Source organism: Hevea brasiliensis, chromosome 12 (assembly GCF_030052815.1).
Source record: "Hevea brasiliensis isolate MT/VB/25A 57/8 chromosome 12, ASM3005281v1, whole genome shotgun sequence".
Taxonomy (NCBI): Eukaryota; Viridiplantae; Streptophyta; class Magnoliopsida; order Malpighiales; family Euphorbiaceae; genus Hevea; species Hevea brasiliensis.
In genome coordinates this window covers 36,522,131-36,548,485 of record NC_079504.1, presented here as the reverse complement: position 1 = coordinate 36,548,485, position 26,355 = coordinate 36,522,131, and the positions used below count along the sequence as shown (strand labels likewise).

The 26,355-nt window shown below is 31.7% G+C and overlaps 2 protein-coding genes across 2 annotated transcripts in view; one reads left to right on the top strand and one right to left on the bottom strand.

Annotated features, from left to right (window-relative positions):
- The first annotated feature begins 5,103 nt into the window (after positions 1-5,103).
- LOC110643521 (lysine histidine transporter-like 5) lies at positions 5,104-7,605 on the top strand. Its single transcript, XM_021795956.2, has 8 exons — positions 5,104-5,173; positions 5,256-5,491; positions 5,614-5,997; positions 6,107-6,503; positions 6,707-6,812; positions 6,906-6,997; positions 7,102-7,170; positions 7,336-7,605. Exons 1-8 carry the CDS (start codon positions 5,147-5,149, stop codon positions 7,432-7,434), a joined length of 1,410 nt encoding a protein of 469 aa, XP_021651648.2. The 5' UTR covers positions 5,104-5,146; the 3' UTR covers positions 7,435-7,605.
- A 1,720-nt stretch (positions 7,606-9,325) lies between these two features.
- Positions 9,326-26,355, bottom strand: part of LOC110640592 (wall-associated receptor kinase 2) — a 30,343-nt gene continuing 13,313 nt past the window's right edge. Inside the window, exons 7-14 of the mRNA XM_058130679.1 lie at positions 24,479-24,617; positions 24,305-24,353; positions 16,941-17,005; positions 16,763-16,841; positions 11,394-11,481; positions 10,318-10,382; positions 10,109-10,198; positions 9,326-9,702 (exon numbers count right to left, since the gene is read on the bottom strand). Coding sequence (XP_057986662.1) covers positions 9,589-9,702; positions 10,109-10,198; positions 10,318-10,382; positions 11,394-11,481; positions 16,763-16,841; positions 16,941-17,005; positions 24,305-24,353; positions 24,479-24,617 — 689 coding nt within the window. The 3' untranslated portion in view covers positions 9,326-9,588. The remainder of the gene's footprint in view (positions 9,703-10,108; positions 10,199-10,317; positions 10,383-11,393; positions 11,482-16,762; positions 16,842-16,940; positions 17,006-24,304; positions 24,354-24,478; positions 24,618-26,355) is intronic.

Genomic DNA, 26,355 nt, shown 5'->3' with positions numbered 1-26,355 from the left:
AAAATACTAACCAAATTAATTTTTTTTAATTATTTATCATTATAATTAAAAATAAATTAATAGCCGATGTTTCTCTCTCCTCCTTTTTCTTCAAAATGTTAATTGTTATGACTTTTAAAGTGAAGAAACACGACTTTCCTGTGAATGACAAAAACATGTCGATGACAATACAAAATCGAATTATAAAATTTTGTGGCTTTATTATTATTTTTTAATTATTTAATTTATTGAAAAGATTAAAAATAATTATAATTATAATTAAAATTAAAAATATATAAAAAAAAACAATTTATTATAGGAATTAGAATAGGAATAAAAATGATATTATGTTAGTTTTAGAATAGAAATTATAATAGTATTGGGAATTGAATTTATTTTTAATACTAATATTATATTATAGTGCATAATTATTTTTATTTATATAAATAAATAAAATTTAAATACCTTAAATTAAATTTCAAATATTTGAATTTACATTTTAACTCAAATCTTTTAATTTTAATAATTTTGGATCAAATTACTAAAATTAAATATAATTTTATTCAATTGACTAATGATGTGGTGTTAATTTATTCAATTAAATCAAAAATCAATTTTAACACATAAAATTAACCAGAGCAAATAAATTAACCTAAACTATTAATAAATAAAATTAAAACAAACTAAAATTAATAATTCACTTTTGGTATTTTAGGCCCATGTGGAAATAATCTCGTCATCCTTCAAGGAGGAATTATTAGGTACACTTTATGCATATGCACCATCTCTCATAATTATGTAGAATTCATTATCTATATTATAGAAATGACTTACTTTTCTATGAGAAAATGAGCAATATTTTTTAGTGCTCCTGATGTATATAATAATTAGCCTCCTTCAAGCTAGAAAAAGGAACTACACTATTAAAAGGAAAATTCTCATTATAAATCTCATTTAATATTCTTTTAATCACTTTAACAATAAATGTACTTATAAATTATTTTTTATTAAATTATAAACACTTTAATTAAATAAATAACTATTTAAAAATTTAAATACTTATAAATTTAAATTATGTGCTTTTCATAAGTTAAACCCAAATATCTTCTTAATTAATTATATTATTAATAATTTAACAGCCTAAATAGTAGTAGAATTAATGCATATTTTTGGTACTTAATTCCAATTCTCCTAATTCATTAGTGTATTATTTATATAATTTTGTATATTTGCGAAAGTGTATCAACTAAATTAATCAAAATTCAAATTAAAAATAATATTTTATTTATTAAAAAAATTCCTTTTTTTGTATTTGTTTCCCTTTTTTATCCCTCTCATTCCTTGTCTGTTCCTCTCTCTTTTGTTGTCATCCATTACAACAATTGGTTGCCAAAGTCAATTTTGCTTACCATGAATTCTCCTCCTTTGTGCAACATTATAATAATTCTAGTAGTAAGGGGAGTGACTATGACAATAAAAAAAAATTTTAATTTTTCTAATAAATAAAATATTTTTTTTTTCTAATAAATAAAATATTTTTTTTAATCTCAAATTTGACAAAGTTGGTAAGTTAGATGAAGTTGCATCCAAATGCAATAATTTGACTTAAATTGTTAGAAATTAAAATATTTAGACAAAAAACTTAAATTAAAGTTTATATTTTTGGCGTAATTAAGCCAATAAATAAGTATTAATTGTACTTATTTAATTTAAAATACTAATTATAGTATTTGTTTAGTTAATCCTATAAATATAAGTATTTATTATTTTTAGGAATTTTTATATTTTTTATTATATTTTTATGAATAGTTGTATTATTATTATTATTATTATTATTATTATTATAACTAATTAAGATATAAAATTATGAATAATATAAATATTTTTATTTATTACTTATAATAATTATAATTTTATATAATTTAAAATCATTAAAAATCTGTTTGAGCCACTGAAATTTTTCCCAAATAAAATTTTAAAATTTGGATTGCTTTTATAGAAGATATAAATACATACAATTGAAAACGTAGATAAAACTAATTAATAAGTTGGCTTTGGAATAGGAATTATAATAGGATTGTAAATTGGATTTATTGTTAATAATCATAATAATTGGTCGCCCGTGGAAGCGTTAATGTGATAGTGCATAAAATTTCGTGTACTTATTTTTTGTTAATTCATTCGTGCTATTTAGTACACTATTATTATTATTATTATTATTATTATTATTATTATTATTATTATTATTATTATTATTATTATTATTTAAAAGACTTATATTTAAATTTCGTTCGTTCCACATAATATTTTTACATTTTTTTGGCATTTGAAATACTTAATAAAATAAGTTTATGAAAAATATTTTTCTAATTAAGTGGTAAATTAAGTTATTTTTAAAGAAAATATTTTTTAAAAAAAAAAGGAATCATTTTTATTTTTTAAATTTTAATAATTTTATTAAAATGTGAAAATATTTATACATATATGATATAAACACAAATCATTAATTTAACATTATGATCAAGCAATAAAAAATATTTTTATAGAAATTATTTTTTTTCAAAAATATTTTTTATGAAATATATTTTTTATATGCAAGTTTTTTTTTATAAAACGAACAGAGTTTTAATTTTTTTTTTTTTAATTTGAAAGAATTGAAATACTTTAAGAATTTATATGATTATATTTTATGGACCAAAATAAACCTTTTACCTTAAATATATGAAGTTTATCCATCATTCTTATTTGTATATATTACTAGTTATTTTTTAAATGTGTGTTACACATTTTTTATACTTGTTATATGTATCGTAATTACATTATTATGATAATATAATGATATTTCATTTTTTATGATATTTATGTTATATGTGCACTTATTATTTTTAAATTAAGTTAATAAAAATAAAAGTATATCAATAAAAATTAAAAATTATTTTGGTAAAATTTATTATGAAAATTTTATTATTATAATATAATTTTATAATTATAAGTATTTTATAAATATATAAATTTAATTATTTTTTTTTTCATATATTTTCGTGTTAAATTTTTTCAATAATGAAATGTATAAGTTTATCAAAACTAATTAGCTTTTAGCATCATATAATTATTTATAAAATATATATAATTAGCATGAAAAATATAAACTTTTTTCAACACTATTTAAGAATTTATACATATAATAATAAAATAAATTCAATTTAGTATAATTTCATATAATGTTAAATTTTTATTTTTTTATTTATTTTTAATTTTATTTGATAAAATTATCTATGGATACTATATAGTTTATATAGTTTTATATTTTCTTGTGACATGGAGAAAAACTTTAAAAATAAGATTAATAAATATATTGACACTAATACATTATTCATAAATAATAAAGTAATGATTAAAATTTTTTTTTGTATAAAAGATAAAAAATTAATGCTAATAGAATAAAAAAATATTAAAGCTAGTATATTATTATTTTTAATAAGAATAATTATATTAAAAATATGCATAGACAATTATTTGATTACAATAAAATATTTTATTAAACTAACTTATAATGTATTTTTAAATTAAATTTTTTATAATTATTTTTTTAAAAGAAATTTCAACAAAAAAAAAACTAGTATTATAAATTTCAATCATCCTATTAATTATATTAATTTTATTATTAAATTCAAGCTAGCCAAACATATTATGTTAATTATTAATTTCTTAATAATATATTTATCTATTTAATTTTTTATATATATAATTTATTTTATATGTTTTGTATCTAATTATATATTTATTTATAAATTAACGAATATGAATTTTTTTATAATACTTTTCCATTGTTATATATATATATATATATATATATATATATATATATATATATATATATATATATATATATATATATATATATATATATATATATATATATATATATGACTTATCAATAAGTATTTACATAGGATTTATAAATTCAATTTTAATTAGAACTAATTTATATGTTAATGCAATAATTAAGAATTTTAGAAATATATTTATAATTAAAAAAATATAAATTTAATTTATATGAAATATTTTTAAAATAAACTTATAAAAAAATTAAATTAAAAGAAAAATTAAAAACATTAATAAAAGAATTATTTGTGTAAATTCAAATATAACTGTATTAAAATATTTTTACATAAATAATTATAAGATAGAGATAGAAATATATTAGGTTTCATTAAAAAAGTGATTTATATAAACAAAATGCATTCCTATTTTTGTAAATAATATAAATCATGAAGATATTTTTATAAAATTTTATTTTAAATTATATTATAATAAAAATTTAATTACATAAAATTTAAATATAAATAGGACTAAGAATTTTTAATTTATATAAATTTTAAAATTATATAGACAATTAAATTTTAAATTTTAAGAATTTTATATTTATATAAATTATAAAATTAAATTAAATAATAAAAAAATATAATTGTGAATATTAAAAATAATGAAGGACAATTTAGGTATAGCTAATGTCCCCTCTCTTCACACATTTATATATTATTATTATTATTATTATTATTATTATTATTATTATTATAATAGAAGATAGACATATAGTTGAAGGTGACAAGGGCAGCACAAGAGCTAAATGTCACTAGCCTCTCGGTGACCAAATAATTATAGGCGTATAAATAATTATAACCATATCTGTAAAGATAATTCCACTTAATTTAGAATTTATTTATTTATATTTCTAATGATAAACAATTATTTATAAAATATTATGAAGAAAAATCTCAATATACACGTACGCATGATATGCACAGTTTGAGGTTAGCCAATTTTTCCAAATCTCTTACTCCCTCCCTAAAATATCGGTACAATTAATGAAAGAGTGGTTAATATTGAATTAATTTCTTGTGTTTGTATCCAAGTTTGCTGCTAAATCACCGCTGTTCTTAAGGATTCTTTCTTTTGCAATAGATAACCTTATCTGGATCGGACACTTTAACCAGTTTCAAACTATACTGTGGCTGGGATTTCATGACTGATTCAAGATCAAAGAGCCACCTACTTAGGATCTTTCACTATAAATACTAAGGTCTTTTAGCTGTCCCCCTGTACTGTTTCATCACTAAAGAATCTCATCAACTCTATTTGCTCAAGAAAGACAAGATATTCAACAATGTCCAACCCACAGATTTCTTCCATGGTATGTAATTGCACTGTGTTTGTTTTGTTTCAGATTTTAGATGAGTATTTAGTTAGCTAAGATCCAATCCACATATGATCAGGAAAACAATGAGAATGGAGCTACTGAAATTAATACGAGAGAAAATATTGAGAGTGGAACTACTGATCATGAAGCTACCACAATAACAACTGAACATAAAGGGCCAGACCCGAATAGCTGGTTACCTGTGACAGCATCTAGGGAAGCCAAGTGGTGGTACTCAACTTTCCATAATGTAACAGCTATGGTGGGTGCTGGGGTTCTAGGCCTACCATTCGCAATGTCTCAACTTGGATGGTACGCATACAGGAGAAATATTACGCATACAGGAGAAAGATTCTATGATCGGACATGAGTTTTTTTTTTATTGAACAGTTCATTAATTAACGTTTTGGTTTGTTCTTCTGAACAATTTTCAGGATCCCTGGAACCATTGGAATATTTCTTTCATGGTTGATCACTTTCTACTCACTGTGGCAACTTGTGGAACTGCACGAAGTGGTGCCTGGAAGGCGTTTCGATCGATACCCAGAACTTGGGCAGTATGCTTTTGGAGAAAAACTTGGGTATTGGATAATCATGCCTCAACAAACGCTTGTTCAGGTGGCTAGTACCATAGTTTACAATGTAACTGGAGGGAAATCTTTGAAGAAGTTCGTGGACCTGGTCATTCCATGCCTCTCTAATATCAAACAAACATATTTTATCCTCATGTTTATTTGTGTGCAATTTGTGCTCTCTCAAACTCCCAATTTTAATGCACTTAAAGGAGTTTCCTTACTTGCAGCACTCATGTCTTTCTGGTAATGTGATTCTACCTTTTCGTCACTCTATTTTCTTTCTTTTATCGGAATATTAGAGCAAAGAAGCTTTGAAAATTGATTGACTGTGATTGTTTCAAAAATGTCGCAGCTATTCAATGGTGGCTTTTGTCGCATCAACAGTTAGGGGTAGCCAACACCATCCAACAAGCTATGGAGTTCGATCTCATACAACTGCAGGCATAATCTTTAATGCTCTGAATGGGATTGGAACTATAGCATTTGCTTATGCAGGGCACAGTGTGGTTCTAGAGATTCAAGCTACAATTCCATCAACTCCACAGAACCCTTCCAAAAAGCCCATGTGGAAAGGTGTCGTTCTTGCTTATATCATCGTTATCATTTGCTATATTTCAGTTGCTGTTTCTGGCTTTTGGGCTTTTGGGGATCTCGTAGAGGATGATGTTCTTATTTCACTTGAAAAGCCCCGCTGGCTTATCGCTGCTGCTAATCTCATGGTGTTCTTCCATGTCATAGGAAGCTACCAGGTATCTCTTCCCATACATGTATAAATATTAGAATCCTATTAAACAAAACTACAAATTCATCAATTACATAAATAATCATCTTTATTACCAATGAGTAACTCAGTGATACAAGATTTCGATTTCGAATCTCCTCTTTTGTCTCCAAATACTTGCTTGACGAGTCACAGGTCTGCTGAGCCAATAGAATTCGTTTTATTCTACAGGTTTTTGCCATGCCAGTGTTTGATATGATCGAGTCATATTTGGTTCTAAGGAGGAATTTTACTCCTGGAAGACCTCTTCGCCTTATTGCTCGAAGTGCATTCGTAGGTATGCATTGCATTATATAAACAAATTTCTATTGGACTTGTGTTCGACTGAAACTCAAACACCAGAGACTTACACTTGTGAACATTATTACAGCTTTGTCAGGATTTATAGGGATTTGCGTTCCATTTTTTGGAGGACTACTTGGATTTTTTGGGGGACTTGTTTTCGCATCAACTTCATATTTTGTGAGTGACAATTGATAAAATATTAATTACTATGTAGCTTCTCAATTTGTTACTGTCTTTTTGAAGTTGCCTTCATGCAAAAACTAAAAACCAATTGCTTGCAGATTCCATGCATCATGTGGCTGGTCATCCACAAACCAAAGAGATGGAGTTTTCATTGGTTCGCATCATGGGTAAGTTTAATCATGCACATCTTGAAACAGAAAAACACATACCTAAACTCAATCGATCATAAATTTAATATATATATATATATATTTGAGTTAATAATGGACAGAGTCTTAGACAAGAAAAATCGGTATGAGCTTAATGTAAATTTTCTTGCCTTGGACTTGCAGATTTCAATCATTATTGGCGTTCTAATAGCAATGCTTTCACCTATAGGAGGACTACGACAAATTATTATTTCAGCCAAAACATACAAGGTTTTCTCTTAGGAGATTGTATTTTCTAAGTAGGGATAGCAATGGCGTTGTTGTTGTGTATGTACTGCAGTTAATTGATTGGCTGCAGATATAATCATTTTATTCATTCATGTTTGCAGATATAATCATTTTATTCATTCATGTAAATATACATTTTATTATTAATAAAGGTATTTTTTTATATATTTATATTTTTAAAGTTGATATTATTATTTAGTGAATTCAGAGTAAAGATAAATTGATTATTTATGAAAATAAATAAATAAATGCTTTGCATAATTATTTCATAGAGCAACTAGAAATTGATCTTCTCCAGTTCAGATGTAATTGGCCTTATCTTTGCATTGTTTGACTTAGGGACGGAATTAGAAATTCATCATTGAGGGTGGTGCAAAAAAAAATATTAAAAAAAATTATATGAAATTTTGATAAAAATATAAAATATTAAGAGATTAAAATTAAATAATATTAAAAAATATGAATGAATTTACACAAATTAATATATTGAAGGAGTAAGTCTCAGTTTTTTTTTTTTAATTTTTAAAAAGTATATTAAAATTTATTGATAAAATTTTAATTTTAAAAATTAAAAAGACAAATAAAATTTGCTACTTTAATAATAGAAAAAAAATTATTACATAAAGTTTAAGTAAGATCATGATTTTTGAAACTCGATCTGACCTGGTCAGTCGAATCATAAAACTCGTTAATCAATATTAAATTTGTGAGATATTAAAATAGATAAAAATTCTTCGAACTTATTGGGTACCTAATCACTCAATTGACCTACTTCAAATTTAGGTCTTTAGTAAACTTTTTTTATTCACATGATTTGATGAAAAATTGACTTCGTTTTCTAACCATTCTTCATATATACATATATATATTAACAAAATATGATAAATTTTGTATTTAATTATGGTAATTAAAACTTAGCAATTAATCCCAATAAGATTTAATCAATGAGCCTCAAGTTCGTTAAGTTATTTATCATGCAAAGAATATAGTAAAAGGTAATTAAGAACATGCATAATTATTTTAAAATATTATTATTTTCTATTTAATTGAATTTCATTTAATGCACAGAAATAAAATTAAGTAAATAATTTAATATTATATACGTCAGCTCATTATTCAAGTATAACTTTTTGAAATTGGAGAATAAAAACTAAAAGCAGAAAACAAGATTGATGCACGTTGAATACAGATATTTAATTTGACTTATAAATTGATTAAACTTATAAGTAATAAATTATAAATAAATTAATATTTAATTTAATTTATAAATTAAAAAATTATTTAAAATAAATAAAAAAATCATAAATTACCTTTATTTATTATTTATTTATTTATTTTAAAATTATTTTTTAACTAAATAAAAAATTATATTATCTAATAATCTTTTTTTTTTCTTTTACCATTTAACTTTAGAATACGTATTTTTAACTAATTGATTTTTCATATTTAAACTACACAACTAAAATCTGAAATGAAAAATTTACAATTTAATCCCTAAATTTTGCCTTATATTATAAATTAGTATCTGAATCTTGAAAAATTAATTATTTGATCCCTAAATTTCGTATAATATTATACTTTAGTACCTGAGTTTTGAGAAATAAATTATTTAATTTCTTTAATTTTAATATATAGAATAATTTATTTACTGTAATTTTAATGTTTATAACAATTCCCTCCATTAACTGGACTAAATTATTATATAAATTAAAAATACAAGGACTAAAATGTGATATAATATAAAATCTAGAGACTAAATAATTAATTTATAAAATTTCAAGGATTAAATAATTAATTTTCTAAAATTCAAGGACTAAAATGTAATATAGGACCTAAGGACCAAATTGTAAATTTCCCGTCTTAAAATGATGGTGCAACACACAGATACACGAGACCTATTCTTTGCTCTTGCTACAAGAATTTACCATTATTAATAAAATTGCAGCATATGAATCAATTACAGTCCTACAAAGCCTTTTCTTTTCCGAATCCAACCCCTCTCTATTTCTCATTCACTAATGGCAAAACATCTAAAGATAAATTATTTCAAACAAATGAATGTAACTAAGTGAATGAGAAAATGATATTGAGAGAAGAAAGTGGCATCCAAATTCATAGTGAATGCTACTGAAGGAAGTGATGGTGGTGTTAGCTACCACTGCCAAACTGCTCCTGGATGTCCTTGAAAGATATGGTAGCAGATCCCCTTCTTTTGGCCTTCTGCTGTGAAGGATGTTCCCTCCAACCTGTCATGTAAATGACCTACACAGAAAAGGCCAGTACAAAAGATAATTGCCATGCATCATGTAATGCTTCAGTAAGCCAAACTTAATTGCTTTTAGTCTCAGAAGGACCAAAAATTAGATAACCCTTCATTTTTCTACAGTAGGATAACACAATAGATACATCAGCTTGTAGAAAGAGACATCAATCAGTCAAATATCATTTCCCTTTTTAGATATGGTCTCAAAGTGACAAATATCATAATTTCATTTAGCAATGGCAATCTCATAGAATTTGTTTGATCATAATATCATGCTAATTATTACACATAAATGTCTAAAGTTGCGTGAAGCGTGTTCATTATTGAACTAGCATCAGAAGATAGTGGATGAATATTTTACTTTTCCTACCAAATAAATATTCCCAAGTATTCCACAACGCACACCTGGAATGTTGCAGGGATGGTGCCATCTTCTGCTGCAAACATTGAATCATAGATTGCAGCAGTTGCTAGGGCTGTTTCTCGCTTTAGGATCTGTTTTTCATTCATGAATACATCAAACTTCCAACAAAAAAATATTGCAGCCACAAAATTTTTATATCATTAACAGAAATATGTATAAAAGCAAATGCTTTCACAATCACAGGTCTTACAGTGTTCCTTTGCAAAAGAGCATTAGTTTCACCCATTGCACGCAGATGCTCTATCAGCTCCAGAGCTATGCCGAGCAGAGAGAGAGAGAGAGAGACAGAGAGAGAGATAACAAACAAATAAATTTCTAGAGATAGAAGGCTAACCACTGATGTAAAACCAATAGAACAAAAGGGGGAAGAGAAACAAATACTCAATATTAATAATAATCATAATAAATCCTATCAAAATACCTAGAAGACATAGGTATTATAGTAGTATTTGAAATCCTACTAGTACTAGGATTTGGAATCCCAAGCAAGAAATACTAATTAGCAATTTTGGAATTTCAAATCCCAAACAAGAAAACAAGAGATTTCTAATTAGGAATCCAAAACCAACTTAACTTCGTAAATAGAATAAAATACTACTTAAATAATATATTAGTTAAAAGGACCAAGCAGAGTACACTAGAAATAAGGACTGCAAAGAAGTATTTCAACTGTTACACAAAAAGGAATGATAATAGTAACCAAGTTTCAACCAGAATGTTTTTTGTGAGAATTACAGACAGCATGATGTATTGACACATCATAGAATGAAACACTCCCTCATGAAGTAGTCAAAATAGTTCATCATGTGACAAGATTCCTAAGTCCCATTACCAAAAGTTGAATCTCTTGCATTATAGCCCTAATCTTTTTTCCTCACTTTCACCTCATCCACTAATGGAAAAGAGAGATTTCAGCATAATGGGAGACAGAAAGTGCATTTAGGACCAGCAGATAAGAACAAAGTGTAGCTCCTAAGGAAGCCATGGTGAAAAACAGGAACAATTAACAGTCTGCACAAAAGAGATAGTTCAACTAGTGAATAAGATTTCACAACTAAGTTGTTCAGCATAAAACCCTAGTTCTAGAGACTTGTGTGCTTTGAGGCAAATCCCAAAGCAGCAACTAGAGCATGCAATTTCATTCTCAAAATATTATGTACAGATAAATGAACAATAGAATCAATAATAGCATACATCTTCTTCCAAGTCTAACAAACCTTGGCAAACAGAACTACGACACAATACTTATCAGAAGGATTTTCTCACCACTTCTATACCTAACTACATATTCATCAACATCAACACCAGGAAGGGCCAAGCCTGCCCTGGTTAAAAGATTGCCTGCATCACGGACCTGTGGCAAAAAAAAAAAATTAAATAAATAAATCATCTAAGTCTTTCCATTGAGGGCTGGCAGGAGTGAGGGCTGGGGAAGAAAGCTAAAGAAACTTAACTTCAACTACCCGCACATTATTGTGGGGAAAAAAAAAACTAAAAGATACGGGGAAAATGACTAAAAAGAAGGGGAAAAAAAAAAAGAACTATAACTGTGCAGCCAGACACTAGCACCACCTAGCTATACGAACATCCCCAAACCTAACTCAACTCAACTAAACCTTTATCCCCAAACCTAACTAAAGAAGAAAAAGAAAACGACAGAATTATATATACCAAGCATGTTGTCTTAATTGAAAAAGTATGCCAGAACCAAAATACTAAATTCAAATTGATCTACTTTGTTATGGAAAGTCAATCACTATATTATTTCTCCGTATATTCTGTATTTTGTATTCCTATTTAGGATTTTTTATTTAGGATTTCTTCCTAATTAGTAGAACACAATTATAGGAATCAATTGTATATATATACCCATGTACAGATTAATTGAAATCAATGAGAATCATCTCTTTCTACATGGTATCAGAGCAAGTCATCTATCTAGGGTGACTATTTGTTCTTATCAGCCAGCTCAGGAGAGACCTTGGCCGCCGATCGGCCGTCCCCTCTGATCCGGTCGCCAGAATCCAAGCGCGTGAGGCTCACCCCCCCAACTCAGGTTCTCGCCGTTTCTTCACTCTCCAGTGCGTGGAGGTGCGTTCGCCGGCCATTTTGACTCCGATCAACATCGCCGGCGTCGCCTCAACCCCCTCATTCCACCACTGTGTGTTGTTGCCTGATCCAGTACACCATTAAAGGATTTCTGAGGTTTGGCTCTCAGATCCTATTTCGGTATTTGCTTGATTTGTGATTTTGGGTTATTTCGCAGCTCTGTAAGCACTTTGGATTAGCGTTTCGGTTAGTTTTCTTTGTCTCAACAAATGGCAGACAATAAGAATGTTATTTCTGATGTGATTCCGGTGATGACTAAGATCACGGAACATAAACTTAATAGTTCGAATTACCTGGAGTGGAGTAAGACTGTTAAGGTCTATTTGCGTAGATTGATAAGGATGATCACCTTACTAAAAACCCACCTACTGATGATACATGGCAAACTTAGCTAAGGGAGGATGCTCAGTTGTTTTTGCAGCTTCGGAACTCGATTCACAGTAAGGTAATTAGTTTAATTAATCACTGTGAATTTGTTAAGGAATTGATGGATTACTTAAATTTTCTGTATTCTGGTAAAGGAAATATCTCCCATATTTATGATGTAAGGCATTCTACCGTATTGAGAAAGAGGATAAGTCTCTCACAGCTTATTTTATGGATTTTAAACGGGTATATGAGGAACTTAATGTATTGTTGCCTTTTAGTTCTGATGTGAAAGTTCAAGAGCCCAACGGAGCAATCGTGTTATGAGTTTTCTTGCAGGCCTTCCTTCAGAGTATGAGACTGCTAAATCTCAGATTCTCTCCAGTTCTGAGATTTCCTCTTTACATGAAACGTTCACACGGGTCCTTCGTACAGAGAGTACTCAATCTTCACAGCCTGCCAGTAATACTGTTATTAGCCATAATCCAAATGGACAACAGGGTAATAGAAGAGGAAGTAGAGGAGGAATTACAGGCAACAGAGGTAATCAACGTAATGGGGAGGCTAGTTCTAATCAGGACTTAAGAGGAGTCATTTGTTATTATTGCCATGAGCCTGGCCATACAAAATATAATTGTCCGCAACTTCAGAGAAAAAATCAGCGATCACAGATGGCAAATATGGCAACAGAGGATTCTACAAAATCTTCCTCTGAGAAAACTGTTTTAGTATCTGCGGAGGATTTTGCACAGTTTTCCCAGTATCAGGCATCTCTAAAGCCTACCAGTTCCCCAGTCACTGCGATCGCTCAGTCAGGTAAATCCACTACATGCCTTGGTGTCTTCCTCATCCAAATGGGTTATTGATTCTGGTGCGACAGATCACATGACATGTAATTCTAGTCTTCTATCTGCTTTTCAATCTAATCTCACTTCCTCTACTGTTACTTTAGCTGATGGTTCTACTTCTTGTGTCATGGGTTCTGGAACTGCGAACCCGACTTCGTCAATTTCTTTATCATCTATTTTGTGTCTACCAAAATTCTCTTTTAATCTACTTTCTATTAGTAAACTTACTCGTACCTTAAATTATTCTGTTTCCTTTTTTCCTGACCAGTGTTTGTTTCAGGATCTTACGACGAAGCAGATTATTGGTAGAGGACGTGAATCATGTGGTCTCTACATTCTGGAAAATCATGTACCGCGGTAGCTTGTTTGCTCCAGTACCTTAACACCTCTTAAAGCTCATTGTAGATTGGGTCATCCTTCTTTGTCTACCATAAAGAAGTTGTGTCCTCAGTTTCAGTCTTTATCAGTACTAGAATGAGAGTCGTGTCAGTTTGCAAAATATCAACATTTGCCTTCAGTGTCTAGAGTCAATAAACAGGCTTTATCTCCTTTTGAGTTAGTTCATTCTGATGTTTAGGGTCCTTGTTCTGTTACTTCTAAAACTGAATTTCGTTATTTTATTACTTTTGTTGATGATTACTCTCATGTTACCTGGTTATATTTAATGAAGAATCGTTCTGAGTTGTTTTCTATCTTTTGTGCCTTTTGTAATGAAATCAAAACTCAATTTAATATTTTTGTGCGCATATTAAGAAGTGACAATGCCAAAGAATATTTTTCAGCACAATTTCAGTCTTATATGACACAAAATGGTATTCTTCATCAGTCTTCCTGTGTTGATACCGCATCCCAAAATGGCGTGGCCGAAAGAAAAAATCAGCATCTTCTTGAGGTAACTCGTACTCTTCTTTTTCATATGAAAGTTCCTAAACACTTTTGGGCAGATGCAGTTTCTACGGCATATTTTTTTATCAATCGTATGTCGTCTTCTGTCCTTAATGGGGATATTTCTTATACTACTTTGTTTCCTACAAAATCTTTGTTCCCTGTTGAACCCCGTATTTTTTGTTGTACCTGTTTTGTGCATGATGTTCGTCCACAGGTTACTAAATTGGACCCGAAGTCTCTCAAATGTGTCTTCCTTGGGTACTCCCGGCTCCAAAAAGGGTACCGCTGTTTCTCTCCTACTCTTAATCGTTATCTTGTTTCTGTAGATGTCACATTTTTTGAGTCTGCTCCATTCTTTCCTCAATCATCTGTGTATCAGAGTCAGGGGGAGGAGGATGATCTCTTAATATATATTGTCCAACCAATGTCTAGTCCTCTCCCACAGCCTGTTCCTTCTGTCTCCAGACCTACTCGACCTCCCGTTGTTCATATTTATTCCAGGAGATTGGAGATTCCTGACTCAGATCCTCCGCCAGCTACTTCGTTGGGAGATCCTGTGCCTCATACTGATCATGATTGTGACCTAGACTTAACCATTGCTCTTCGTAAAGGTAAGCATTCATGCACTTACCCTATCTCTTCTTTTGGTGAGGCACTGTCTCATCCTGACTGGTGTGCTGCTATGAAAGAGGAAATTGAGACTTTAAATGCTAATGGTACATAGAAACTATTGCCTTTACCCACTGGTAAGAAAGCTATAAGTTGCAAATGGATAAATCCTGATGGTTCTGTGGCTAGGTTAAAAGCAAGCCTTGTGGCAAAAGGATATGCTCAGACATATGGGGTTGATTACTCTGACACTTTTTCTCCTGTAGCTAAACTTACTTCTGTTCGCTTGTTTATCCCTTTAGCAGCTACATATGATTGGCCCCTGCACCAATTGGATATCAAGAATGCTTTCCTTAATGGTGATCTTCAGGAGGAGGTGTATATGTAGCAACCACCTGGGTTTGTTGCTTAGGGGGAGTTGGGTAAAGTTTGTAGGTTTCAGAAGTCTCTTTATCGCTTGAAACAAAGTCCTAGGGCTGGTTTGGGAGATTCAGTGAAGCAGTACAGGAATTTGGTATGCAAAAGAGTAAGTGTGATCACTCAGTATTTTATAGACAATCTGAAGCTGATCTAATTCTCCTGATAGTCTATGTGAATGACATTGTCATCACTGGGAGTGACTCTGTAGGTATTTCATCTCTTAAAACCTTCCTCCAAACCCAGTTTCAGACCAAAGACTTGGGATTGTTAAAGTATTTATTGGGTATTGAAGTTATGAGAAGCAAGAAGGGTATTTTCTTGTATGTCATCGATCTATTGACAGAGATAGGAAAATTAGGTGCTAAGCCTTGCAGTGCACCAATGACTCTAAATTTACAACTGTTAGCAGGGGATAGTGAGTTGTTTGAAGATCCAGAGAGATACAGGAGATTGGTAGGAAAATTGAACTACCTTACAGTCACTCGTCCTGACATTGCTTATGCCGTTAGTGTGTTAAGTCAGTTTATGTCTTCCCCAACTGTTACTCATTGAGAAGCCTTGGGGCAAATCTTGTTTTATCTGAAGGGCTCTCCAGGAAGAGGTTTGTTATATGGTAATCGTGAGCATTTGAATGTTGAATATTTTTCAGATGCCAACTGGGCTGGATCTAAGGTTGACAGGAGGTCAACTATTGTATATTGCATTTTTGTTGGAGAAAATTTGGTGTCTTGGAGAAGCAAGAAGCAGAGTGTAGTTTCTCGATCTAGTGCTGAATCGGAATACAGAGCCATGATACAATCAGTATGTGAGGTAATGTGGATACTTTAATTACTAGATGAGACAGGTTTTAAGACCTCTCTGCCTGCGAAATTGTGGTGTAATAATCAAGCTGCTCTCCACATTGCTTCTAATCTGGTGTTTCATGAGCGGACCAAACATATTGAGATTGATTGTCACTTTGTTCGTGAAAAGATTCAACAACAGATCATCTCAACAAGACACATTAAAACTAGAGAGCAGTTAGGAGATATTTTCATAAAAGCTCTGAATGGAGCTAGGATTGACTACATTTGTAACAAGTTGGGCATGATTAACATCTATGCTCCAACTTAAGGGGGAGTGTTATGGAAAGTCAATCACTATATTATTTCTCTGTATATTCTGTATTCTGTATTCCTATTTAAGATTTCTTCCTAATTAGTAGAACACAATTATAGGAATCAATTGTATATATATACCCACGTACAGATTAATTGAAATCAATGAGAATCATCTCTTTCTACATACTTATACATAAATGCACACATCTTTACATTTTAGTTTCCTAAGTTTATGAAAATATATGCCAAATATTACCAAGGGAGTACACTAATTACAATGCAACAACATACATACTTGCGCCAAAGGTGATACTCGAGGACTGATGCCTCCTTCACGCTCCATTTGAGCTACAGTGCATGCTATTCTCAGCTCCCTAGTCATAAATACAAGAAAGTGAAAGAATAAACAAGCAAATTTAGGCATATTACTTTGAAATTTAAAAACAAGAAAAAGAACAGTGAAAATAGACAACTTCAAGGTTTCTCCACCAAGAATAGCTCCTAAAAATAGACCATCTGGTTTCAGCGCCAATCTGCACTGCACAAAGTTCAATAAAATGAACAGCTGTCACAGACATGTCGATATTGGAATTTCACACTGAAAATAAAACCAGTAGAGATATTCCATGATGCTAACAACCAACCAAGAATGTAAAACAGGGGGAAAAAAAAAAAGAAAAATTACATATTTTTATTACACCTAAAATAGAAAAGAAAAAAAGGAATGTATCAGCCCCATAGTTACTCGGAATGCTGTACCCCTTGGGTCTTGGTACTGGCATGGGAAGGTGGTTTGCTACTTAATTAAAAATAAGACATAGAAGTAGGGTTATTTGGTATGCTAATTTGGATTGCGGCATCCAAATTATATTTATTCAGTACCTAAATTATATTTATGTGGTACAATTTATTTTCTAATTTTATTTACCATAATATATTTATAAAAAATTTAAAAATATTGAATTAATACGAATAACTAATTAATATGATATTTTTTAACACATTTTCCAAAATTTAAGTTATTATTATTATTATTATTATCCTTCATTTTTAAAAAATAATATAATTTTAAATAATTAAAGAATATAATTAATAGTTATTATTGTTTGTATCTCCTAGAAACTGTCACCTATGAAGTCAACTAGTTACTCTCTCACATAAACCCACCAACGATAAAAAAATAAAAGATAAAAAAGTCCCATTTTGTCCTTTTCTCCTCCTTTACATAGTTTTCTTTTTCTTCTTCTTACATCGCTTCTTCTGCTTCTCCTGTGCATTGCTTTTGCCTCTTCCTCTTCTCCTTCTTCTTTCTTTCTTCTTTTCCTTATTTGGATTAGAACCCCTGTTTAGGGTACCTTAGCAATATGGGACATAAATGTCCTGCAAATTGGAAAGCACAGCCCAGATCATAGAATCCAAGGGGGCGAGCGAATCTGATTACTGTGGTTAGCTCAGGCCACCAAACATGATTAAAGTCCAAAGTAGGAAAGAAATGTTGGAAGAGAGAAAGAAAGGGTAAAAAAGAATACAACCACCATCAGTCATAATGCATTTCAATTTTCAATTATAGTGAATAACTAATTTTCTCTCTTTCTCTGCCACCCCTCCCCTTCCACCCCTGGCCCTATATATAATGTTTTCCTTTGTAGAAAGAGATGATTCTCCTTAATTTCAATTAATCTGTACATGGGTATATATATACTATTGATTCCTATAATTGTGTTCTACTAATTAGGAAGAAATCCTAAATAAGAAATCCTAAATAGGAATACAGAATCTGAGAATATCTGAGAGAAATAATATAGTGATTGACTTTCCATAACACTCCCCCTCAAGTTGGAGCATAAATGTTAATCATGCCCAACTTGTTACAAATGTAGTCAATCCTAGCTCCATTCAGAGCTTTTGTGAAAATATCTCCTAACTGCTCTCCAGTTTTGATGTGTCCTGTTGAGATAATCTGTTGTTGAATCTTTTCACGAATAAAGTGACAATCAATCTCAATATGTTTGGTCCGCTCATGAAACACCGGATTAGAAGCAATATGGAGAGTAGCTTGATTATCACACTACAATTTCGCAGGCAGGCAGGTCTTAAAACCTGTCTCATCTAGTAATTGAAGTATCCACATTATTTCACATACTGATTGTGCCATAGTTCTGTATTCGGATTCAGCACTAGATCGAGAAATTATACTCTGCTTCTTACTTCTTCAAGACACCAAATTTCCTCCAACAAAAACGCAATATCCAGTAGTTGACCTCCTATCAACCTTAGATCTAACTCTGTCGGCATCTCAAAAACATTCAACATTCAAATGCCCATGATTACCATATAACAAACCTCTTCCTGGAGCGCCATTCAGATAACACAAGATTTGTCCCAAGGCTTCCTAATGAGCAACAGTTGGGGAAGACATAAACTGACTTACCACACTAACGGCATAAGCAATATCAGGACGAGTGACTGTAAGGCAGTTCAATTTTCCTACCAATCTCCTGTATCTCTCTGGATCTTCAAACAACTCACTATCCCCTGCTAACAGTTGTAAATTTGGAGTCATTGGTGCACTACAAGGCTTAGCACCTAATTTTTCTGTCTCTGTCAATAAATCGAAGACATATTTTCTTTGAGACAAGAAAATATCCTTCTTCTCATAACTTCAATACCCAAAAAATACTTTAACAATCCCAAGTCTTTGGTCTGAAACTGGGTTTGGAGAAAGGTTTTAAGAGATAAAATACCTGCAAAGTCACTCCCAGTGATGACAATGTCATCCACATAGACTACCAGGAGAATTATACCAGCCTCAGATTGCTTAGAAAATATTGAGTGATCACACTTACTCTTTTGCATACCAAATTCCTGTACTGCTTCACTGAATCTCACAAACCAGGCCCTAGGACTTTGTTTCAAGCCGTAAAGAGACTTCCAAAGCCTACAAACTTTACCCAACTCCCCCTGAGCAACAAACCCAGGTGGTTGCTCCATATACACCTCCCCCTGAAGATCACCATGAAGGAAAGCATTCTTGATATCCAATTGATGCAGGGGCCAATCATATGTAGCTGCTAAAGAGATAAACAAGCGAACAGAAGTAAGTTTAGCTACAGGAGAAAAAGCGTCAGAGTAATCAACCCCATATGTCTGAGCATATCCTTTTGCTACAAGGTGTACTTTTAACCTAGCCACAGAACCATTATGATTTACCTTTACTGTAAATACCCATTTGCAACCAATAGCTTTCTTACTAGTGGGCAAAGGCAACAGTTCCCATATACCATTAGCATCTAAAGCCTCCATTTCCTCTTTCATAGCAACACACCAGCCAAGATGAGACAATGCCTCACCCACAGTATTAGGAATAGGAACAGAGTCTAAAGAAATAACAAAACACCGAGAACAAAAAGACAATTGATTATAAGAAACAAAAGAAGAGATAGGGTAAGTACATGAACGTTTACCTTTACGAAGAGCAATGGGTAAGTCTAGATCAGAATCATGATCAGTATGAGGTACAAGATCTCCCAACGAAGTAGCTGGTGGAGGATCTGAGTCAGAAATCTCCAATCTCCTAGAATAAACATAAACAACGGGAGGTCGAGTAGGTCTAGAGACAGAAGGAATAGGCTGTGGGAGAGGACTAGACATTGATTGGACAGTATATATTAAGAGATTATCCTCCTCCCCCTGACTCTCATACACAGATGATTGAGGAAAAAATGGGGTGGACTCAAAAAATGTGATATCTGCAAAAACAAGATAACGATTAGAGTAGGAGAGAAACAGCGGTACCCTTTTCGCAGTCGGGAGTACCCAAGGAAGACACATTTGAGAGACTTTGGATCCAATTTAGTAACCTGTGGACGAACATCACGCACAAAACAGGTACAACAAAAAATACAGAGTTCAACAGGGAACAAAGATTTTGTAGGAAACAAAGCAGTATAAGGAATATCCCCATTAAGGACAGAAGACGGCATACAATTGATCAAACAATATGCTGTAGAAACTGCATCCGCCCAAAAGTGTTTAGAAACTTTCATCTGAAAAAGAAGAGCACGAGTTACCTCAAGAAGATGCCGATTTTTTCTTTCGGCCATGCCATTTTGGGATGGGGTATCCACACAGGAAGACTGATGAAAAATGTCATTTTGCGTCATATAAGACTGAAATTGTGCTGAAAAGTATTCTTTGGCATTGTCACTTCTTAATATGCACACAGAAATATTAAATTGAGTTTTGATTTCATTACAAAAGGCACAAAAGATAGAAAACAACTCAGAACGATTCTTCATTAAATATAACCAGGTAACACGAGAGTAATCATCAACAAAAGTAATAAAATAACGAAATTCAGTTTTAGAAGTAACAGAACAAGGACCCCAAACATCAGAATGAACTAACTCAAGAGGGGATGAAGCCCGTTTATTGACTCTAGACACAGAAGGCAAACGATGATGTTTTGCAAACTGATATGACTCACATTCTAGTTTTGATAAAGACTAAAACTGAGGACACAGCTTCTTCATGGTAGACAAAGAAGGATGACCCAATCTACAATGAGCTTCAAGAGGTGTTAAGGTACTGGAGCAAACAAGCAACCGCGGTACATGATTTTCCAAAATGTAGAGACCACCTGACTCACGTCCTCTACCAATAATTTGCTTCGTCGTAAGATCCTGAAACAAACACTAATCAGGAAAAAAGGAAACAAAACAATTTAAGGTACGAGTAAGTTTACTAACAGAAAGTAGATTAAAAAAAAATTTTGGTAGACACAAAATAGATGACAAAGAAATTGACGAAGTCGGGTCCGCAGTTCCAGAACTCATGACACAAGAAGTAGAACCATCAACTAAAGTAACTGTAGAGGAAGTAAGATTAGACTGAAAAGCATATAGAAGACTAGAATTACCTGTCATGTGATCTGTCGCACCAGAATCAATAACCCATTTGGAATGAGGAAGACACAAGGCATGTAGTGGATTTACCTGACTCAGCGATCGCAGTGACAGGGGAATTGGTAGGCTTTAGAGATGCCTGATACTGAGAAAACTGTGCAAAATCTTCTGCAGATACCAAAATAGTTTTCTCAGAAGAAAATACTGTAGAATTCTCTGCTGCCATATTTGCCGTGATCCCTGATTTTTCCTCTGAAGTTGCGGACAATTATATTTTGTATAGCCAGGCTCATGGCAATAATAACAAATGACTCCTCTTGAGTCCTGATTAGAACTAGCTTCTCCATTACGCTGATTACTTCTGTTGCCTGTAATTCTTCCTCTACTTCCTCTTCTATTACCCTATTGTCCATTTGGATTACGGCTAATAAGAGCACTACTGGCAGTCTGTGAAGATTGAGTACTCTCTGTACGAAAGACCCGTGTGAACGTTTCATGTAAAGAGGAAATCTTAGAACTGGAGAGAATCTGAGATTTAGCAGTCTCATACTCTGAAGGAAAGCCTGCAAGAAAACTTATAACAGCCAGTTGCTCACGTTGGGCCAGCTGAACTTTCACATCAGGACTAAAAGGCAACAATACATTAAGTTCCTCATATACGTGTTTAAAATCCATAAAATAAGCCGTGAGAGACTTATCCTCTTTCTCAGCACAGTAGAATGCCTTACAAACATCATAAATACGGGAGATATTCCCTTTACTAGAATACAGAAAATATAAGTAATCCATCAATTCCTTAACAAATTCACAGTGATTAATTAAACTAATTACCTCACTGTGAATCGAGTTCCGAAGCTGCAAAAACAACCGAGCATCATCCCTTAGCCAAGTTTGTCGTGTATCATCCGTAGGTGGATCTTTAGTAAGGTGATCATCCTTATCAATGCTACGCAAATAGACCCTAACAGTCTTACTCCACTCAAGGTAATTCGAACCATTAAGTTTGTGTTCCGTGATCTTAGTCATCACCGGAATCACATCAGAAATAACATTCTTATTGTCTACCATTTGTTGAGACAAAGAAAACTAACCGAAACGCTAATCCAAAGTGCTTACAGCAGCAAAATAATCCAAAATCACAAATCAAGCAAACACAATTAATCTGTACATGGGTATATATATACAATTGATTCCTATAATTGTTTTCTACTAATTAGGAAGAAATCCTAAATAGAAATACAGAATACAGAATATACAGAGAAATAATATAGTGATTGACTTTCCATAACATCCTTCAATCCCAAGAGAGTGGTGAAAAGCTAATACAGGGATGGAACTAAAAAAAAAAAAGATGGAACAAGTAAAAATTTGGAAGGAAACAGGGATTCTTACAATTAAAAGATTTAGTTTCCAAGACTTCTAAAATGAGCCGGAACAGCAAACACAAAAGGTAGCTGAACAAAAAAATTATGTTTTGAAAGTTGTCTCATATCACTTTCAACAACCTAACAATTTTAGTCTAAAAAACCACCAAATGCAAACAAAAAAATAGTCTAAATTTCACCACACAAACGTCTTTGCCCTATAGCACTTCAAATTGAAGACATATTCCAAAAAAATCCAAGTTGAGAAAACATCATTCTGATAGATGAGACACGAGGAGGAGTCAATAAAAAGCTAGAGCTTTGGAGAAGTACTCTAGAGTCAAAGGGCTTCAAGTTAAGTAGAACGAAGACAGAATACATGCATTGCAAGTTCAGTGAAGGCCGAACTGGTGATAGGGAAGGAGTTAGTTTGGATGGAATGGTACTGTCCCAAAGTAATCACTTTAAATATCTTGGCTCAGTCCTTCAAGTAAATGGGGGGATGTGAGGAGGATGTTAGTCATAGGATTAAAGTCGGATGGTTGAAATGGAGACGTGTAACGGGAGTTTTATGTAATCGCAAGATTCCCAATAAGTTGAAAGGAAAATGTTACCGTACAGTCATACGACCGGCCATATTATATGGTAGTAAGTGTTAGACACTGAAGAAGTCGTATGTGTCTAAGATAAGAGTTGCGGAGATGAGAACGTTAAGGTGGACGAATGGCCATACTAAATTGGATAAAGTCTGTAATGAGAGTATTAAAGAAAAGGTAGGAGTGGTGCCAATTGAGGATAAGTTGAGAGAAGGGAGATTGAGGTGGTTTGGTCATGTGAAGCGTAGAAATATGGAAACTCCAGTTAGACAAGTAGAGCACATTAGGTTAGAGGATAGAAAGAAAAGAAGGAGTAGATCTAAACTGATTTGGAGGAGAGTAGTACAACATGACCTAAAAGCATTACATATTTTCAAGGATTTAACCTAAAATTGTTTAGAGTGGAGAAAGAGAATCCATATAGCCAACCCCAAATTTTTTAAAATAAAGGCTTAGTTGAGTTGAGAAAACATCATTTAACACATTTCACATATGAGGGACAATAAACAAGCAAATGTTTAACTGTTGAACCATCCGAAAGCATAGTCACCAAAATATTGACCATCTCATGCAAGGTCTCTGCTGGCTGTATACATGATATAGCCAAAAGCTCCACCAAGAAAGTGGCACATCTAGGGGTCCTGTTAAACCGCACAACACAAACATTTTATTTTTTCACAAAACCATCTCTTAGTTTATGTTTTAACCTAGTGTACCATTATTATTATTATTATTATTATTATTATTATTATTATTATTTTGGTCATACCAAGAGCTCTTTGGTAGCTTGCTACTTGCACTGCAAACACATACCCAATGTATAGATTTTGTCATGTACTTTCTCATTGATTTGAAAATTGCCATTGATTGCTATGTGCTGCTGCATGCATTACCCAATGCTGGCATATGACATCTCATATTGAAACCAGATGCTAAAACTTACTAAACCAAGGCACAATAAAGAAGCCAATACCTGTATCATGGCTCCAGGAAGGTCATTTGTCCAGTGAAGTCCCAAGCAACTGATTACCAAATCTAATGAACTTCACATTCACAAATTGCAAACTATTGTATTTCAAATTAAATATTCCAATAGCAATATTATTTCGAAATAATATATGCAAAAATCATAAATCTACAAAAAGACCTTTCTTTTATGGGCAGAAACTCTTCATCACCGACAATAAAGGATGTTTCAATATTTTTATTTGCATCTTCCTTTGCATCTTCACACAATTTAATCATGTCATAGGACATGTCCATCATAATGAGCTTTTCAATGGAGCCTGACATTAAATATACTAAGTGAGCATTTGTACAATAAAATGTTTACCAGGAAAAGAGGCAGTCTTCTATAAATTTGTTTATGATGCCATGCTACTTATTATTAGAGAATAACATATAAACACACAAGTAACAACCTTCTGCATCCATACATATAATCAGCTTTTCCATTCAAAATATCATAAGAAATTATTTAGAGCATTAGAACAAGTTTGGTGTTGATCAAGTGAGTGTCACAATTCATAATTCATGTTTTTTAAACTATATATGCATAAACATACAAGTCAAACTTTCACATATATTTCCTAAGAAATATCAGAAAAATTTTACTTTTATTTATTTATTTTTCTTTCTTAATTTTGTAAAAAGATACAACATTCCATTCACCTAGGGAGTGCCAATCCATTTACAAAATAATATTAACAATATTATGAGGTCTAGAACTTCCTGCACATCACATCTGAAGGTTATTCACATATTTAAATAAACCATCCATCTCTAATAATGAAAAAAATGCAACTCATCACCAATCAAAAGCTTTTCTGCTCCTTTTCCTTCTACACGACCCCTTAAAATAGTGAGAGGGATCAACAAAAGTAATTCTTTCCCTCTTAGCACTGTATAAATACTGTTGGCACTTGGCATTCACCACATATCATCAATCTACCCACTATAAACCAGTCTAACATAAATGAGAACCCTGGCTCCCACAATTGGCTGTAAATACAGAAGTACTGCAAGAAACAACATCTCCCCCTATTTAAAAGATTATCAATAGTTGAATCTTCTCATTCCCAGGAAGCACTAAAAAGTTTATATCTATTAAGAAAAACAAAAATTGAAGAGTCAATCTGCGAACTTGCCTTTAGAAAAGCCATTCTTCAACCACTTTTCATTTTTAAGACCCCACAACCTTCTCTTTAGTGGCAGATGATCTCTTTGGCCGTTCTTGTCTAGTAAAATTTGACAGAAAGTGCAATTTTTAAGTTTGAAAATTCAAATGATATTTCTTTTTCTGAAAATACTTGTTCAGTTGTTCCCATTTTAATCATTCATTACCATGTGAGACAAACCATCTTCCATTTCTGATAGATCTTGGAATTCTGGTTTGACTTCATGTCATCACCACTGACGTTCCCATCTTCTGTATGAGCTTTCAGGGCAGATATATCCCACTAAATTAGCCCCACAACAGGAGAGAAACCCACAAAAGATAATTGCAGTGAAGGAATTTTTACTATCCAACCAGTATTATTGCTTCCTACCTCTTTCTACCATAGTCCAAAGCTTGCAATTCTTCTTCTTGATTAACAAAATAACCCACTCATCATATAAAGAAACTTGTCCCACACTTTACATTCAAATGCTGGAAAAAAAAAAATACTACTTAGAAACTGTTCATGTCTACTTCAGCAAGAGACTTCATATCTCCTTTTCTATTTCATTGTGAATAGAGCAACAAAGAGGTATCATTCTTCCTCATTCTGTGACCTACTAGCTGACACAGTCAGGGAAAACTTGATTTAGAAATTATTTTAATTTAATTTTTAATTGTGAAATTAAGAACTCTAATTCTGATTTTCTAGTACAGTTAGGAAGTTTAGGTTTCTATTATTTAGAAATTCAATTATTATTAGGTATATTTAAAGAGTTATAGCAGGTTTAGAATTTTCCTATTTTGGGGTTCCTAATACCAGTAGTAGTATGATTAGTTATTAGCCTATAAATAATTATATAACT